Source organism: Gopherus evgoodei, chromosome 17, assembly GCF_007399415.2.
Source record: "Gopherus evgoodei ecotype Sinaloan lineage chromosome 17, rGopEvg1_v1.p, whole genome shotgun sequence".
Taxonomy (NCBI): Eukaryota; Metazoa; Chordata; order Testudines; family Testudinidae; genus Gopherus; species Gopherus evgoodei.
In genome coordinates, this window is record NC_044338.1 from 9,253,355 (window position 1) to 9,270,737 (window position 17,383).

The 17,383-nt window shown below is 39.0% G+C and overlaps 3 protein-coding genes across 6 annotated transcripts in view; 2 read left to right on the forward strand and 1 right to left on the reverse strand.

Moving 5' to 3' along the window:
- NF1 (neurofibromin 1) overlaps positions 1-17,383 on the reverse strand; it is a 169,411-nt gene that overhangs the window by 42,030 nt on the left and 109,998 nt on the right. For all 3 annotated transcript variants that reach the window (XM_030536886.1, XM_030536884.1, XM_030536885.1), the window contains 2 exons: positions 1,286-1,718; positions 682-1,022 (listed from right to left, as the gene is read on the reverse strand). In XM_030536886.1, coding sequence (XP_030392746.1) covers positions 682-1,022; positions 1,286-1,718 — 774 coding nt within the window. The remainder of the gene's footprint in view (positions 1-681; positions 1,023-1,285; positions 1,719-17,383) is intronic.
- EVI2A (ecotropic viral integration site 2A) lies at positions 2,980-8,038 on the forward strand. Of its 2 annotated transcripts, none has more exons than XM_030536893.1 (2): positions 2,980-3,180; positions 6,038-8,038. In XM_030536893.1, exon 2 carries the CDS (start codon positions 6,055-6,057, stop codon positions 6,832-6,834), a length of 780 nt encoding a protein of 259 aa, XP_030392753.1. In that variant the 5' UTR covers positions 2,980-3,180; positions 6,038-6,054; the 3' UTR covers positions 6,835-8,038. The 2 variants fall into 2 exon arrangements, with proteins under 2 accessions (XP_030392753.1, XP_030392755.1); XM_030536895.1 differs by having other exon boundaries at positions 2,981-3,181; positions 6,043-8,038.
- On the forward strand, positions 10,494-14,111 carry EVI2B (ecotropic viral integration site 2B). The gene is made up of 2 exons (XM_030536892.1): positions 10,494-11,020; positions 12,453-14,111. Exon 2 carries the CDS (start codon positions 12,716-12,718, stop codon positions 13,661-13,663), a length of 948 nt encoding a protein of 315 aa, XP_030392752.1. The 5' UTR covers positions 10,494-11,020; positions 12,453-12,715; the 3' UTR covers positions 13,664-14,111.

Below are 17,383 nucleotides of genomic sequence, written 5' to 3' on the forward strand. Positions count from 1 at the left end.
CCATATTGCAGAGATGCTGGGAAGCTTGGAAGCCAGGCCTTGTGGGCTGCTGAGAGCCCAGGAAGCTCCCAGACTACAGCCCCTTGTCAGCCTGCCAGGTGACTAACCTGGCAACAAACCAGGTAGGCTCGTGACAGAAACCTGCTTGGCAAGCAGGGTTCCATAGGAAACCTACCTGGTTTCTGTCCAAACTGGGATGTTTCCATAGAACGTTTTGATTTAGATTAACCTGCCTCTTCCACTGGAAGAATGTTCAGTTGGAAAATTTCCAGCCAGCTCTAGTATGTCTCCTACTGTTTATTCTGCTTTCTAGCTGCAAAACAGTCACTAGTACCCCAACACTGAATTCTAGTTTATGTTTTTAAAAACAAAGCCAGGAGAAAGATGTGAAGAGATTTAGGATTAGCTAAGTAAAGTAAAGTAAAGGTTTTTCAGAATAAGAGTTAAGACTTCCAAAACTTTTACAGTTAACCTAGCACAATTTATTTATGCTTCATTATTCCACCAGGGAGTAGCTGACATTTATCTAGGAGTAACATTGATATTTCCCAAAGAAAGATCAAGGTTGTGGAACTTAGGTGAAAAAATAATTATGTTTGCTGTAAAACACTTACTAATGGGGAAACCTTAGAAATAAATTAGCACAAATTTTGGTCAAGATAAGGGTTAAGAGATCTCTACCTTAAACTAGGGTCTGAGCTTCCCAGGTTAAGCAATGCTATATTCAGTAGTGTTCCAGGGACATCCTTAGGGCGGATTTTAGTATGCTGTGGGATGGAATCTGGTTGTGACAGTTCCCATCGAGTCCGTATGTGAATGATGGACTGCACGATGGCTTCGCATTCCTGATGCATGAAGGTGAGTGGTGTGCCTTGGTTGGCAATGGTTAAGGTGAATTGGTTCTCATCAACTAGACATATCTCTTCAATCTCAGAGGCATAGTAAATGTCATTTAGAAACACTGTCTGTCCCAGGACTCTTGTTCGATCTGCTGATGTTACCTGCACAGCGGTAGACCCAACCTTAGAAAGGAAAGAAAAAAGTATCATTTAGTAGCTGTAGCTAAGAATATGAAGAATGAACAAGATCTGTTATCACCACTTTTTAAAGAGGAGGATGAGTAGCTGAAATCTAAACAATGAACAAGTGATATATTTACCAGTGTGATGCATGAACTATACTGGTGATTTCTTCCTAAGACTTAATGACAGTAAAATACTATGCAGGTCTATAATGCCAAATTATACATAGCAATACGATAGGAAGGGTGCTAAATGAGACTTACTTTAATAGAAACTTTGGTGTCTTTGTGGGCGAGTTTGAGAGCATTGTGGAATACTTTCAAGTCTTCTTCCAAAGCCAAGGTAGCAGCTGGAAGTTTCTGCTGGTCATGTTCAATGTGTTCTGCCAATTTCCCGGGAGAGTCTATGAAAATAAGTCTTTTGCTGCCTTTCAGGCCTGTCAGAAGCCTCTCGTGGTATTTGGTGTATTCTCTTACCCAAGAGTTGCAGTTGTAAATATAAACTGCTGAGACATTTTCATAAGCGAAGCCTGGAAACACTACAAACCACTTGGAAAGGAAGTCTGTTTTAAAACGATTGCTGGGCCCGGCATGAGTGAGGTCCACTACAATCTCATATGGCTTAGCATAGTATGGCTTCAAAGTTAGAAGAACATGGTATATCAATAAATCACCGTTGATCTGACCTGTTTTGAACCTAAGAAAAACAAGAAAAAACATTTCACATGTTGTTCCATGCTTTCTCTTGGTTACGGTAGGAAAAAAAAAGATTTAGCTTGCACGTAATCCTATACCAACTCCAGATATTCCAAAACAATTGTACTGGATCTGCAGAGACCATGTAGGCAATAGGCAAATAGCATCCATTACCATTAAGCTTTAGCTCATCCATCGTATTAGAATCAGTTTTAGCATGACAGAGAATTAGAAGGCTGACACTGAGGTTATCCTCTTTCTTTCTGAATGAGTTCCATGGCAACTGTACAGCCATGCAGGCCCAGAATGAGACAGAGAGGACCTCTATTTAACATTTCAATTGAAGAAAACATGCTGCAGAGCAATGGCACATCAACTGCATCAAAATTTGTTTACATATAAATAATGCAGTTTAGATTCTCTCTCTACAAAGTAAAGGGCAACATTATCTCAGCAAGGATTCCTCATCAAACGTCAATGTATTCACTTTTCCGCACTTGCAAATTACACCCAAGTTGAAACATAAAAAAAGTAATTTATAATAGTGACGCTGCCCTAATTAAGCATCTTCAGGCACTTCCATTACAAACCCTCTTTTGAAGGGTCTGCAACTCTCACACTGCATTTGCTGTAGATTGAAACTTGGCATTCGACTGCCTAATCGGATGTAAGAGTGGCCAAATGACTAGTATACATGTGCTTATTAGATTTTCTGAAAACAACTAAATCTTTCAGCTAATTTAAGGCAGTTTCTGATTTGTTTAGTTTTTAAGTAAAGCTGCTCTGCATCTTGAGAAGGACAGTTTCCTTCCAAAATTAATCCAGAAGATTTTTAACATGGCAGATATAATTTTATTAGGTATCATTAACCCAAATCATAGTCAAACTCCACAGTAGCTTGTGGAACTCTGTGACACTTCTATCTGCCTACAGCATCTCTGTGCTACCATCACCTGGACTCTGGCTAGCAAAGATGGAGAGTCTGTAAAGAGAGAATTCACACAAATACATGCAATAGAAACAAAAGTTAAACAATATTGATTGCACTGGAGACATCATTTTTATATAACACATAGGGAAAATAATCTGGTATAAAGATAAACATATATATGGTGCAGCAAATAGTCTCTGCCCTAAAAACAGATTTTTTTTTCTATTGCACTTCCTGTCATTCTGAGAGCTAATTTGAGCAAGTTAGTGCTTTCTTCCCCCCTCTAACATGTCATGGGTAGAGCTGCAGTGGAAAGGAAATGTGTCATCTCTGTGGTTTAGTTTTCTGAGTGAGGAAATACAACTACATATTTTAGTTAGATTCACTTTTTTTTTTTTAAATCATCATCTTCTAGTCCATTTGTTTTATACTGCTGGTCGGTTGCATCCCAAGAAATATATCAAGAAACTGCGTTATTAAGTAACAGAATAATCTGAAATTCAACTCTCATTTTGACCACACTTCTGGCAAGGTAGGTCCATATTTTCTTTCTTACACTTTGCTTCTGAGTTTGTTAGAATTTGTAGAAAGTTGTAATGCAAAAAATGTTTTCACAAAACATCACACAATTCACTACAATGCCCATGTCTGACAACTGCGATCAAGAAGTGAAATACTATCTTTTCCCAACCAGCCAACTTAGCTTGAATACAGGAAACTTACCAAAAATACAGATGTTATACTATGTTAAAGGGTATTCATATTTCAGAGTCTGAAGCAAGCATTAACAGTGTCAGTCACTAGTTAGTCCCGTTGTGCCTATGTACTGTAGATCTTACTATATACTGACAGAGGATCCTATCTATATCTAAGCACAAAGGGGTAAATTAAAGAGAAAGATAACCTTTAATTATCAATTCCTTTGCTTTTGTTACTTTACATAAAACCATTAACATTTTGTCAACAACGTTTGTTTATTTTTAGCAGTACATTTGGTCAGAAACACTACAATTAACAGTGGGCTCATTGTACTATCAGTGGAAGTATGCAGAAGCACTGTTGCAATTGTGTAATGGAAACATTAGGTGTCTGAGATACTTCCATTTAACAAATGGAACTGTACAGGGCAGATCCATCTCAAATGGCTAAAAACATCTAAAAAAGGGTAGGCCATTCAACTAGGGAATAATTTACATGTTTTACTTCAGCTTTCTCCTTCTATTTTTTGCGGCGTTACAAGGCATCTTTTACAAACAATCGGAACCATTTTGAGATAAAAATCTTACCCCACCTGCATCTTATATGACAAGCTAGTTTTCTGCTCAGTTTGAAAGGAGGAAGTCCTTACCTCAGAACTAAGTCTAATTTTAAACTTAAATATGAACTGCAGAGAGAAAAACATTTGTGCCCTTCACTATTTCTTTATGATGTATGAAGCCAGACTCAATCTTTTTTTTCTTTCCACAGTAGACATTCCAGGAATATTAAGTCCTCACTTTCTCCGCTTTCTGGAGGACCCTGGCATGTCTAAAGGACATCACTATTCAGCTTTTACAAAGATGTCAAAATCCTTTAGCAAGTTTACTTTTCTATATATTTGTGATTCAATGCATTAGGTACTATCGTCATTATGTTACAACTTTTGACTATGATTGAAAGTAAATAGATCTTTTCTATGATGCTTTGTGTGGAAGAAAAAGGTATTTTGTTTAGCAGAATAATCTTTAAAGCAGTAGTTTAAATACTTAGTGGCTCCACTAATTAGGTGCCTGGACCCTGGAAAAGACATACATGTAAGGTGGGGTGGTGGCCTTGGTGGGAATAGGGGGTAAGTGGGAGGGGGCAGTGGGGTGAGAAGGGGGGAGGGGGAATTTGGGACGTGCAGGGCTGCAGTGGTCAGAGAAAGAGGTGACTTTCCTCAGCTCCAGGGCTGCAACTGCTGGGAAGAGACCCCCCTCCTTCCCAACCCCAGCTTGGGGGCTGCCACAGCAGGCGGGAAAGGGAATATCTATTGCATTAGAAAGGTTACACCACTGATATTAATATATGAGTTGCGTGCTTTTATTTGTAGAACAAAAAAAGTTAATTATTTTTTTTAATATAGCCCTTTATCAAAAAGTGCTTTACAACAGTTAGCTAACAGTACAAATACCACCTGGAAAGATCAATAAGTGGTCCAACGAGACCCTCAGCAATTTTCAAGTGGTCAGTGAAAAAAGTTTGAGAACCACTGGCTTAGCTTGTTTTCTCCTATATTTCTAAAAGCAGAAGTGATTGATTCAAAGGTGCAACTTTGTCAGCTTTAAATAGAAGGAGCTATGACAGTAGTCACTCATTTGCACACATAGAACCATAGAAGATTAGGGTTAGAAGAAAACTCAGGAGATCATCTAGTCCAATCCTCTGCTCAAAGCAGGACTAACCCCAACTAAATCATCCCAGCCAGGGCTTTGTCAAGCCGGGCCTTAAAAATCTCTAAGGAGGAGATTCAACCATCTCCCTTCCATTCCAGTGCTTCACCGTTCTCCTACTGAAATAGTATTTCCTAATATTCAATCTAGACCGCTCCCACTGCAACTTGAGACCATTGCTCCTTGTTCTGTCATCTGCCACCACTGAGAACCGTCTAAATCAGGGGTAGGCAACCTATGGCACGTGTGCCAAAGGCAGCACACAAGCTGATTTTCAGCGGCACTCACACTGCCCGGGTCCTGGCCACTGGTCCAGGGGGCTCTGCATTTTAATTTAATTTTAAATGCAGTGTCTTAATTTTAAAAAACCTTATTTACTTTACATACAACAGTAGTTTAGTTGTACATTATAGACTTATAAAAAGAGACCTTCTAAAAATGATAAAACGTATTACCGGAACGCGGAACCTTAAATTAGAATGAATAAATGAAGACTCGGCACACCACTTCTGAAAGGTTGCCGACCCTTGGTCTAGATCCATCCTCTTCAGGTAGCTGAAGGCTGCTATCAAATCCTCCACCCTCACCCCACTCTTCTCTTCTGCATACTAAACAAGCCCAGTTCCCTCAGCCTCTCCTCGTAAGTCATGTGCCCCAGCCCATGAAACATCACTCAGTAATTTGAAATGTCTTTCCCCCCCGAACTTTTCTTCAATTTTTTCCCCGTAAGTCTAACTCTGTAGAAATCGGTTCAATAATACTGAAGACCAAACACAGAACACCTACTCTTTTGAAATTTAAGAAACTACACTCTTTATAACATGCCCAAAATACATGAAGTCAAGTTACTACAAAGAGAGAGTTGTCTAACTATAGATATAACATCTGCCTAACATTTCAACAGAGCTCCAATTCAAACCTTCAACAACAATACACGAAAACATTTACTAAGCTAATACTCTTTTTATATTTTTACAGGTAACTAACTACCTGATATGAACATGTCAGTGACAAGGCACTGTAACTCACATTTTGCTTTCATTGTTGCGACCATCTTTTCATTGTGCTTGCAGATCAGAGCAAACCACACTGACCATCCCTGGGCTACAAATAAGAGCTATTTGAGTACCATTACCCAAAACATAAGTGAAAACCAGAGTACCACTGAAGCCAGTACAACTCTTACAACGCAAGACGCACATTACAATGACACTTCAGTGACTGCTTTTGAAATGCAGACAGCCGCCTTTCAGTCATCAACATTTGGTCAGGAACCTTCAACATCTTCCCCTGGTTTTAATCTTACTTCTGCAGTTCAAGACCCTTTGACCATCACCAAGCCCCACATTACAACCAAGACTGAAAACTGTGAAGAAAAGAATAAATCTCTGATACTCATTTGTTTCATTATAATCGCAGTGCTTCTTCTTGCTTGCACATTTCTATTTCTGTCAACTGTGGTAATGGCAAATAAGATATCGTATCTCAAAAGAGCTAAACAAGGCAAGCGCATGCCCAGGAGTAACGGTGATTTTCTGGTTACCAGCAGTTTATGGCCAACTGGATCAGATACATGGCAGAAGAAGTCTCAAGAGCTAACAGGGACTGACTTGATGATGCAAGACCTGATATCAGAGACAGCTATCACAGCTCAAAAGAAAAATGCAGTTGAAACAACTGAGAAACTCACTAGTGGAAGAGCTAATCATCAGAATAAAGAAGCAGCATCAAAACCATGTGACAGCATCATAACCAATTTTATAGTTGAGATTTAAGTAACGCTCAGATTCCTAACAGAGAGAACACTGCAGCCTTGAAGTAACATCTTAGTGCCACAGGAGAACCAGGTTCACATCCTGGATTTGGTTTTCCACTGCATAACAATGGGAACTCTATGCAGTAGCACACAGCTCCATAGGAAGGAGCACCCCAACTTGTGCGCGATCAACCTTTCAGTCATTTAAAACAGTATCCTGCATTATTTTAAAGGGAGACCTGTCCCTTACTGCTTTGAAAGAAATTGGTGGGCAATGGAGCTGAGTGGGGATAAAGCAACAAACATTTAGGATATTAGGGCTGCAAAAGGAACCCCACAAAGGTCATAGGGAGGGACCGCAATAGCCTTGTAGGTACAGAATCTGCAAAGTGCTATTTATGGATGTACGATTACTTTTTTATTTTAAATGAAGCTCATTTCTCTCTGATGTAATCAGTGACCCACAAACCAGTAGGTTGGAAGACCACTGTGATATTGCAAACAGAATTCTCAAGAGCTCCTAAGCACATTTTTGTACATCAGAGGTTCTCAAATTGTGGTCTGTTGAACACTGAAGGTATGCTGAGAGCTGGATGATCACAGTGCTATCTCCTCCTCGTTGCCATCTGCTAAATTATATTAAGAAACAGTTATAAATAACTAACAAGTAGGAAACTGCTGTAGTTGTTAGAGAGATGTTGCATGATGACAAATGGGAGGAGGGGGCCATGAATGGGGAAGTGTTCCCTCAGACTGACTCTACACTAAAATGTGCTCTGGATTGTGAAGAAATTTGAGCACCCATATAGTACATGTTGTGTGAATCAATGTTTAAAAAACGAGTATTTTCAGTTACTTGTGCTGGCATTTGTTTGGTTGGAACTAACTTTAAAGCAAATATACTGTACAGCCAAGATACGATTTCTGGTCTTGTTCTTGGCCATAACATAAGCCTACCTTGCTTTTGAACTAATTTAAAGTCAACTGTGTTTGCTGAGCTTTAAGTTTATGCAAAAATATATAAAATTTGTTTTACATTTAACAGGGTTGGAGTAAAACTCTCACTTGGTAACACCAATAAAAACTTACAATAGATTTTGAAACAATCTGACTCATTCATAATTATAGTATATAATAGATTGGGGTTTCTATTGTAATGAAAACTTCCAGAATATTAATTCTCCAAAATGTTTACTAAGGGAAAAATTAAAATGCCTCACTGGAGAGTGAAAAAGAAATGCACTTGAGTAGTTTTTTTTTGTGTGGATTTGCTCGTTTATAAGAGTCAAGATGAAATTTTACTACTTTAATACAATGAAACCTGCACTAAGGACCACCTACCAAAAACTACTCTAACATAAGACCATTGCTACGAAGCGTCCCTAAAGATTTCTTTGAGAACCACTTCACCTTTCAGCTCCTCTAAGCTGGTCTTTTGAATGGATGTTTGTAACAGGTTTCACTATACTAAAAATTCACTACCCTGAGGAAACTGGAAAGGCTTCTTGTCTGTGCACATTATTTCTATACCTAAGCACAGATGAACTGTTTCACAGATACGTCACTTAATTCTTGGGATCTTGAAAAACCAAACTAGCAAATTTCAATGTTTTCCTTGTTCTTCTGCATATTAAGCTACAACAGTCTACAATTGTGTTAACAGGGCACTTCGGCTTGTAAAATGGAAGTCAGTCACTGGGCACAATAATGCAACATTTGTATATATCAAATTACTCATCATTTCACTAATCATAATTGCATACAGATAGGTGATAAAACATTTAAGTCACACCCCTTCGAAATATGTGCTTCCAACTGATTAATATTTGTATTGCCACAAAGGGAAGAGATATTGCTAAGGAAAAACTTCCTCCTTCCAGACATATGGATGGATATATAGCAATTAAACATCTGTACTGGGATGGGACGTAGAGGCCTCACACAGGTTACTAAGCCATTGTGCTAAGCACTGAAGAAACATAGCAAATAATTGTCCCTGCCCCAGACAGCTTGGAATCAAAATACCTGTAATGTTAGGTCAGACACACACTAAAGTAGTTAGAAAAACCATGAGGATTTCCTGGGTGGCACAGTGATTCATGTACATTAGTAGATTGCGTACAGGTACGTTATATTTTTCCTACGTGTTTAAAACAAAAAATATGAAGTCTTGCAAAAATCATTTATGAGACAGATATTAAAAGATGACTTCAAGGAGCTACCTAAAAAAGTTATTTTCAACTAAGACAAATTCTCCAGTTCTGAAAATGAACTGATATGCAGGCTTGACCTTTAGTCCAAGAAACAGCATGTTAACTAGGTCTGTTGAACTGGTCTGGCAAGTGTTAAAAAAACCCACACACTGAGGGCAGCTCCTGAAAACTAATGGTTTGGCCTTTCCAAACTCCCCACACATTTCCTATCTATAATGTATATATTTTGACACAAGAAAGTGTTGATTTTTAAACCTCAGGAAACTAAGGACATGTAACCTATTTTATGCACCAAATCGAGCCTCCTTCACTGAAAGTCAACTTATTCCACCAAGGAACCCAACCTGGAATGAATATATATCCTGCTGCCTTTGTTCAGCCAGAAGTGAGGGTCAGGGGTGCAAGTCTACAACAGCAGACACTGAAGTTTTATGCACTGGAATTGGCTGCTGCTCTTCTGGCTAGGACGGTGGAAAGAGTAGACTGTGGTGCTTCCCTTGGTTTCAGGGAATTGAAAGATTTCACTGCTATTTGTTCCCTGGATCCCTTGGGGAGAAAATATCAACTTAGTGTGTTGCCTTATCCCCTCTGCTTCCCCAGACCCGCAGCACGTAACTTTCTGTAGGAGTTGTGCAGCAGCAACTCCCACTGAAGTCAGGGGAGTCTTTCCATTGGCTTCTAAGGAGATTGGATGAGGACAACATTACAGCTCCTCGGAGTGCAAAGATGTGGTCCCAGTCCCCTCTATCAGCAGAAAACATGGAGAAAAGCCCCAAAACTGTTCAGCTCCAGTTATAGCAGAACACTGTTTACTATGAGAGTCTCATTTAAAAAGTGATTTTACCATATGCCAGTTCTTTCATACGCATGTAAATGACATATACTGCACATTACTTTTTCAAAAAGTCCCTTGAGTCAGTGATGTCTAAATTGATATGAAACAAATATTTAAGGAGGAGTTCCCTCCCTGCTCTGCACATAATATATAAAATGCACATACAATTTAAACTTATTTCTATGATTTGACTTTTGTACACCCAAATACAGCACTCCTCTGTACATTTGCTCCTAATCCCCTCTATTTCTGAGAGGTACTTCAACCTCTGTTAATCTACAAGGATATAGTAGCTACTATCCTGCATTTTTTGCAGGATTAAAGCACCTGACACTGATCAAAAGGAGCCCTGCGGATTTCACAGACCACAACGCCTCCCAATTGCAGTCACACAGTGTGGCCTATTTGGAACAGTATCATTGAATGTCAGGGCTGACAGGGACCTCAGGAGGTCATCTAGTCCAACCCCCTGCTCAAAGCAGGACCAATCCCCAGACAGATCTTTTCCCCAGATCCTTAAATGGCCCCCTCAAGCACTGAACTCACAACCCTGGGTTTAGCAGGCCAATGCCCACACGAAAGCTTTTGATGTGTTTTTAGCTGCCTTTTAATGCAATTTAGGAAACGAAAATACGGAAGGGAACCAGCACCATGTGATCAGCCAGCTCTCCACATACCACCATTTGAGAACTACTGATCTAAATCATCTTTATTTGAGCCTCTTTCAACAGTAATTGTTGCACTTCCAGAAAAGCACAAAGTACAAATAAGATTGTGTTAGCCTCAATCCACTTCTAGTTTATATACAGAATTACCATTGCTCATGTTTTCTCTACAGACACAGGTATATAAACATTAATACTACTAAGCATTATTTTTTACACTTTTAAAAAAAAACAACAACATATTCCAAATTTGGTCTTCAAGTACGCAACTTTTGAACATTAATTCTTAGTCATCACCCTAATTTTGACACTTCCGGCAGCAAGTGTTGATAAACTTCCTCTTTCTATACAAAAAACTTTCCATGTGAGAACAGCGGACCCTTTTAGAGCTCTTTAATGTGCAACACTCATTCTGACTGCTTTAGTTTTGTAACAGCAAAATGTTAACTTAGTATGTGAAGCCTTTTTAATACAAGAGACATTATTGTACAGGTAAGGAACAGTTTTCATATGCTAAGATTTAACTGCTTTGGCTACCGAGTTGTTGACGTGACATTAAACAACTTGTATTTTGCAACTCGATGGTGTAGAATATTTTGTAATGAATTTATGACTCGTGTACGGTATTCTGTTTTAGAACATGGTTTTCCTCAATGTGTTATTGTTCTGAAGATATCTCCATGCTGTTAAAATACTGCTATTAGAACCAATAATTCTCAAAACCAAGTTCAAAGTCTAATCAATAGTTAATTTTAGATTACCTGGAATTTCCCCTGTGAATTATTATGTTAACAGCTGTGAAATTTTTTAATCGGTATCTTACTAAGCTCTGATGAAGTCCACATGTAGAGAAGGAGACCAGAGTGAGCACGAATGAGTGAAATAGTTTTGCCTGTTGCAAGTCTAAACATGAATTCAGAATTCTGATATGTTCTCAGAAGTTTTAACTTACTGCCTGGATGTGTTTATACTCTGGTAAACACTAATATGTACATGAAAACATTGTGTTTTTATTAATTTTATGCATACCAAACTGAGTTCTCAACATTAATTTACCAATAAATGTTCTCTTAGTGCAATTTAAATACGGAAGGTACATCAAAAGAAGCAGGATGAATTGAATATTGAATATGTGCTTTATTAATCTCATCATTTAGACTGATGCTCTGATGTTTGAACTTTAAATGGTAATAGCAAAAAACTCCACTCCATTACTGCAAGTGAATTTACATTAACATTTTACCTCTCACTCCAAAAACCATTATGTATTCAGGAGTACATTTATAACAGTGATCTACTGTTGAAATTCTAGTTCCATGCCAGTAACTGTAGCAGAAAATCATCATTTTAAACAGATATGCTCCAAGTATTAATTTATAAAGAGAACTGAGAATCCAAGGTAAGGGTTAAAAGTACTGAAAAGAAAGTACATTACATTTAGAGATGTTCTTGTAACTAATAGATGTTAAACAATGCAAAATCACTGTTGTAATGAGCAGTTTAATTTGCACTTAATTTCCTATTTACAAGTGAGGATCTGAACTTTTCAAGGAAGCCTGACAATCCATACAGATCACTATTTCAACCTTTTTTACAGTCTTCTCTCCTAGTCCTTTTTTGGCAACTTGGAAAACACTGTGGCTCTTCTCTTTTTAAACAAAACCACACGAGAGGAAATTTAGGATCAATGATGTCAGAAGTCTCCCTGCTTCTCCTCAAGTCAGTCACAAACCTGACATTTATTTCAACAGAAGCAGACATGGTGTTGTAAAAGAATAGTAGTTCTGCCATTTACATAGCTTTACATCAATCTTACTGTTGGTAGTCAAAAGCAAATTACTGAAGATAAACAAGAATTATAAAACAAATTATATTATAACTCTGAAGTTTAAGCTAACTGTATTTTATTCTCTTTTTACTGCAGAAGATAACAGGCTGCATGTGATCAGCAGAAGGGAAATGAACACCAATCACATAATCTTAATTTTCTTCTATGGACAATTGTGGAGATAACTTTCTACAGAGATACAGAGGCCTCCAACAAACCTATCGTCAACTATTTTTCTGACATAATCAAGGAGAACATCTGTCAGCCTTGGACAAAAAGGAAATACAGCTCCCAGGTTCCTGTACTAATCAAATTAACTTGCCATCTTACACAAAATTTAAGCACCATCAGCAGCTATCATGACACCTCAGACCACTACAACAGAAGAAAGTGAATCCACCGATGGGAGCTGGATAGCTGCACTGTTAATCGGCATAATTTTGTCTGGTATGATGATAGTTATTATTATAATTCTTCTGTGGAAATGCTCAAAAAAGCCAGCTCGAGTTGATCCAAACTGGGCAGGTCGCTCTCCATTTGCAGATGGAGACACACCTGATATCTTTGTAGAGAATACTAAAGAAATGGAGCTGGTCACAAAACGTACCTCAGTTCTCTCTATCTTGCCATGGAAATTTAATAAAAACACTCCCCTGGATGATTCTAAAAGCTCTGAATCAAAAGAAAGGCCTGAGAAGCCATCCAGTTGCATCACAAAGGAGAAGAGCAACCCATCTACTCCTACACTAAAGAGAGACTCTGGCCCATTAGACGCCAACATTTCGGTTTCCTCTTCAAATATTAACATTGGGCCCCCACCTCCTGTTTCAGATGGACCGTGTGATGTATGCGACCCTTCACTCAACCCAATCCTTCCGCCATCTGAGTCACCTGATCTGCCACCTCCACCTGACGAAGTCCAGGAGAATCACTGTTCCAAAATCAGCAAATCCCTTGAATTTCAATCAGAAGCACAGAGCCACTTTCCCCCTCCTCCTGACTTAATCAATCAAGATACACTAAAGGGAGGTTCTGGCCCATTAGCTGCCAACATTTCGGTTTCCTCTTCAAATATTAACATTGGGCCCCCACCTCCTGTTTCAGATGAACTGAGTTATGTATGTGACCCTCCACTCAACCCAATCCTTCCCCCACCTGAGTCACTTGATCTGCCACCTCCACCTGACTGGCTTAATGAAGGCCAGGAGAATCACTGTCCCGAAATCAGCAAATCCCTTGAATTTCAATCAGAAGCACAGAGCCACTTTTCTCCTCCTCCCGACTTAACCCAGCAAGATGTAAATTAACCATTGCTGCCACCACCAGCCTGGCCAGACCCTGGATAAATTGAAGGAGCCTGCTTCGCAACATACTTCACATCCTTCTTAAAAGTATTTTGAAGCAAATGATTACGTGAGAAGTGGAGATAGACAAGAACTATATTAAATATCAGCTTTTTACAAATGGGAACTGCCTACTGATCTGTTTGAAACTAATCACTTCAATACAGGGTGTGGACGGTAGTTAAAAGAAAAAACAGGACTATGTACATAAATGGTGGATTTTAAAAGCTACAGAAACAAACATTTCATATATACAGTTTTCAAAATGCAATGAGTCCAGCTTTGTAGAAAGATAGCTTCTAACTTTTATGTTCGCTTTTCCGCGCTGTATAACTTGAATTGACAGTCACTTTAGAAGCACACTTCACATTTAATTTTAATAAAATGTTTGAATACAAAGGCGTCTCGGTGACTTGTACTGAAATTAAAATTCACTAACTTTTCACTTGATTAAACACAAAACCTCTGATCAGAAGCAAAACTCCAATGCCTTAACACACTTACAAATTTATGTTTTCGATATAAATTTAGGTTTATTTACTGTATACTACCTTGGCACTTCTATAGCACATAAATGAAGTATCTCAAAGCACTTCAACAACTAGCCCTCATAACATCCATCTAAAAGAGAGAGGAACCAATGATTTGAAAACTGAACTTATTTCCAATAGGTGTTTAGTTGCCAGCATCTCTTCAGTCTTTTATAAATATCAGGGTTTTTTGCAGCCTTGAGGTCTATTACAAAGACTGCCATCTATAAAAGAATTAACCCTGGAAAAGTTATTTACAGTAAAAACACTGAGACCCTATCAATACTAATTGTGAATCCATCACACTGGACTAATTCAAAAGGAGTCTAGTAGTCTTCTCTCTCTCACCCACTTGAAAGAAAAATTACTAGTGTACGGAGGCTAACTTTTTGCTAGAACAGTAAGAAATGTTACCTTTGATTAACAACTGCGTTCATAAAGAGGAAGAAGCTTTATATTTGTAGCTTAGCAGAGCAGAGCGTGAGGTGACTGTAGGTTTCCTAAAAAAGCTCAGCCAAGGCTAAATACTTATCATTGGGGCACCAGCCTTTTGCAGTGTTTACGCTTATTAAGAAATTTTATAAATGTTAGTTCAGAGAAAATTGATTTAAACTCTATTCAACATTTAAAGATCAAGACATACAAAGAAGGTCTATTCCAGGGGTTGGCAACCGATGGCACGCGAGCCAATTTTTAATGGCACGCGGCTGCCTGCTGGGACTCCGCGTGTCATTAAAAATCCTGCCGACGAGGCAAGCCGCGGGGTCCGTGGTCCCGCGCCGGAGCGCTGGCCTAGCGCAGCAAGCTGCCAGCCCCTCCCCTGCCTTCCCCCAGAGCCTTGTCATCGCCCGCGCAGAGCTCTGGGGGGCTGGGGTTGCACGCTCCCGTGGGGCAGCGTTTGGCTCCATGGGGAGGGAAAGACACTCCCCGCTCACCCGGAGCCCTGCTGCTGCGTGCACAGCGCTCTGAGGGGCGGGGCAAAGCAGGGCTGTGCGCCGGGGGGTGGCAGCGGTGGCGGCAGGGCTCTGGATGAGCGAGGAGCCTCATGGTAAGGAGGCTGGCTCCGGGGCGGCGGCGGGGGGGGGGTTGGGTAAGGGGTAGGGGCAGTCAAGGGACAGGGAGCAGGATGGGGGGGGTGGTATACTGGGTGAGCCACTCAGCCCACTGCCAGTCTGGGGTCCCGGCCACCAGCCCCACACAGCCTACTGCTGGTCTGGGGTTCTGGCTGCCAGACCCTTCCCAGCTGGGGTCCCGGCCGCAGGCCCCCCTCAGCCCACTGCCGGCCTCTATGAACAGAACCCCAGACCAGCAGCGGCCTGAGTGGGTCGGTGGTGTAAGATCAATATTTTAATTTAATTTTAAATGAAGCTTCTTAAACATTTTGAAAACCTTGTTTATTTTACAATAAAACACTAGTTTAGTTATAATATATATAGACTTGTAGAGAGAGACCTTCTAAAAAACATTAAAATATATGACCAGCACGCGAAACCTTAAATTAAAGTGAATAAATGAAGACTCGGCAAACCACTTCTGAAAGGTTGCCGACCCCTGGTCTATTCAGAGGAGTACAAAGGCCCAGTACTGTAGTTATATGTTAACGTGTAACAGGAAGATAAAGTGCATCTGGAGTAATTATGAGCAACGGGCAATGTGGTACAAAAAGAGGGGAAGAAGAGAATGAGGAAGTCTATTACTGGTACATAGAAATAAACAGAAAGAATTAGACTTCAGATGGATTTTAAACTGAGAGTAACAAACGTCACTGAGCATAAGTTCTCACAGGAATAGGTTAAGTGTCATTATTAAAGAGAACCAAATCCTACGATTTTAGCTGGAGTCAAACGGAGTTTTACATGTAAAGATTGCAGAATTAGGACCAGAGTTTGCAAAACAACTTCGTGAAAAGCTCTGAGCATAATATACATTTTTTAGCTGTAACATGCAAGTCTTAATGAAAAGGACGTAATTTACCTTCACAAGAATTAAATTAATACAACATGCTATGAGCCTCAGAGTTAACTTTCATGTACTTTATGTTTGGACAAAGAATATTGATTGACGAATATATTTACAATGCCATAACCTTCAAGTGAAATAACAGTTTCTGCAAAGATGAAACTTTGTGGAATTTTATAATGGATCTTGCTCAAGAGAATTCTTCTGTGTGCTATATAGCAAAACTGTATGTGGCAGAACATAAAACTTATTTATATGTAAGCAGATCAGGAGAATACATTTGCAATCATTTTAAAGATCAAAGAATTTGAACCAAGAAACTGAAATCCTAATAGGACTTAGCATGAAAAGTCCATATTTACGATTAATCAAAAAGATTCAAAATATAAGCAGCCTGTATTACGAATCCAGATTTTCCATAAAGTGGATTCTTTGAAGATTTTAGGAAGGAATTATACAACATTTAAATAAAAGCTGCTTTCGTTTGAAAAAATACATTAGTCAAAGAAGGGAGTCCATTCTTTAAAAAGTAGCTCTACTCTGAAAAGGGGGTTCCTGTAAAATATAGTGCCTTGGGATTCCAAGTTTATTGTCCCATAATAACTTAAAATATGTAATTCACTCAATTTAAAAGTGAAGATTTTTTTCTAACTGTCAGCTCTGAAAACTCAAGCTGAAATTCAATTTAACTGTATTCTGTTTCATGGATCAACACTGGCAATAAAGCTTCTGCTGGCCAAATTCCACATTAAGTTTCACTTGAGCAGCTCTTTTAACAGTAATGGGATAGCAGAACATGACCCTCTATTTGGATCTTAATTAACTATTTTGATGAGAATATATGATCCAGAATAGAATTTAGCACACTGAATATTTAGTTTCATAGGAATAAGCTGCCAGATGCTGAAACCAGCTGTCCATAATATTTTGACAAAGAAGGAAACAGTTTATAATTCTAAGATTGTAAGCTCTTTGGAGCAGGGCATGTGCATCTGTACGCGCTGCACAGAGCATATTGTCAGCACATAATAGAAAAATAGATAAACGACCGCAAAGCATTTTTTAAAAATTGTCATTGACAATTAAAACATTAAGTTTTATATCTACATTTTGTTCACTGACAGAGGAAAAGCTAAGATAAAAATAGCTACATAAGATGCCAGAAACACTATCAGAAGGAAAAGTTTTATAAAAA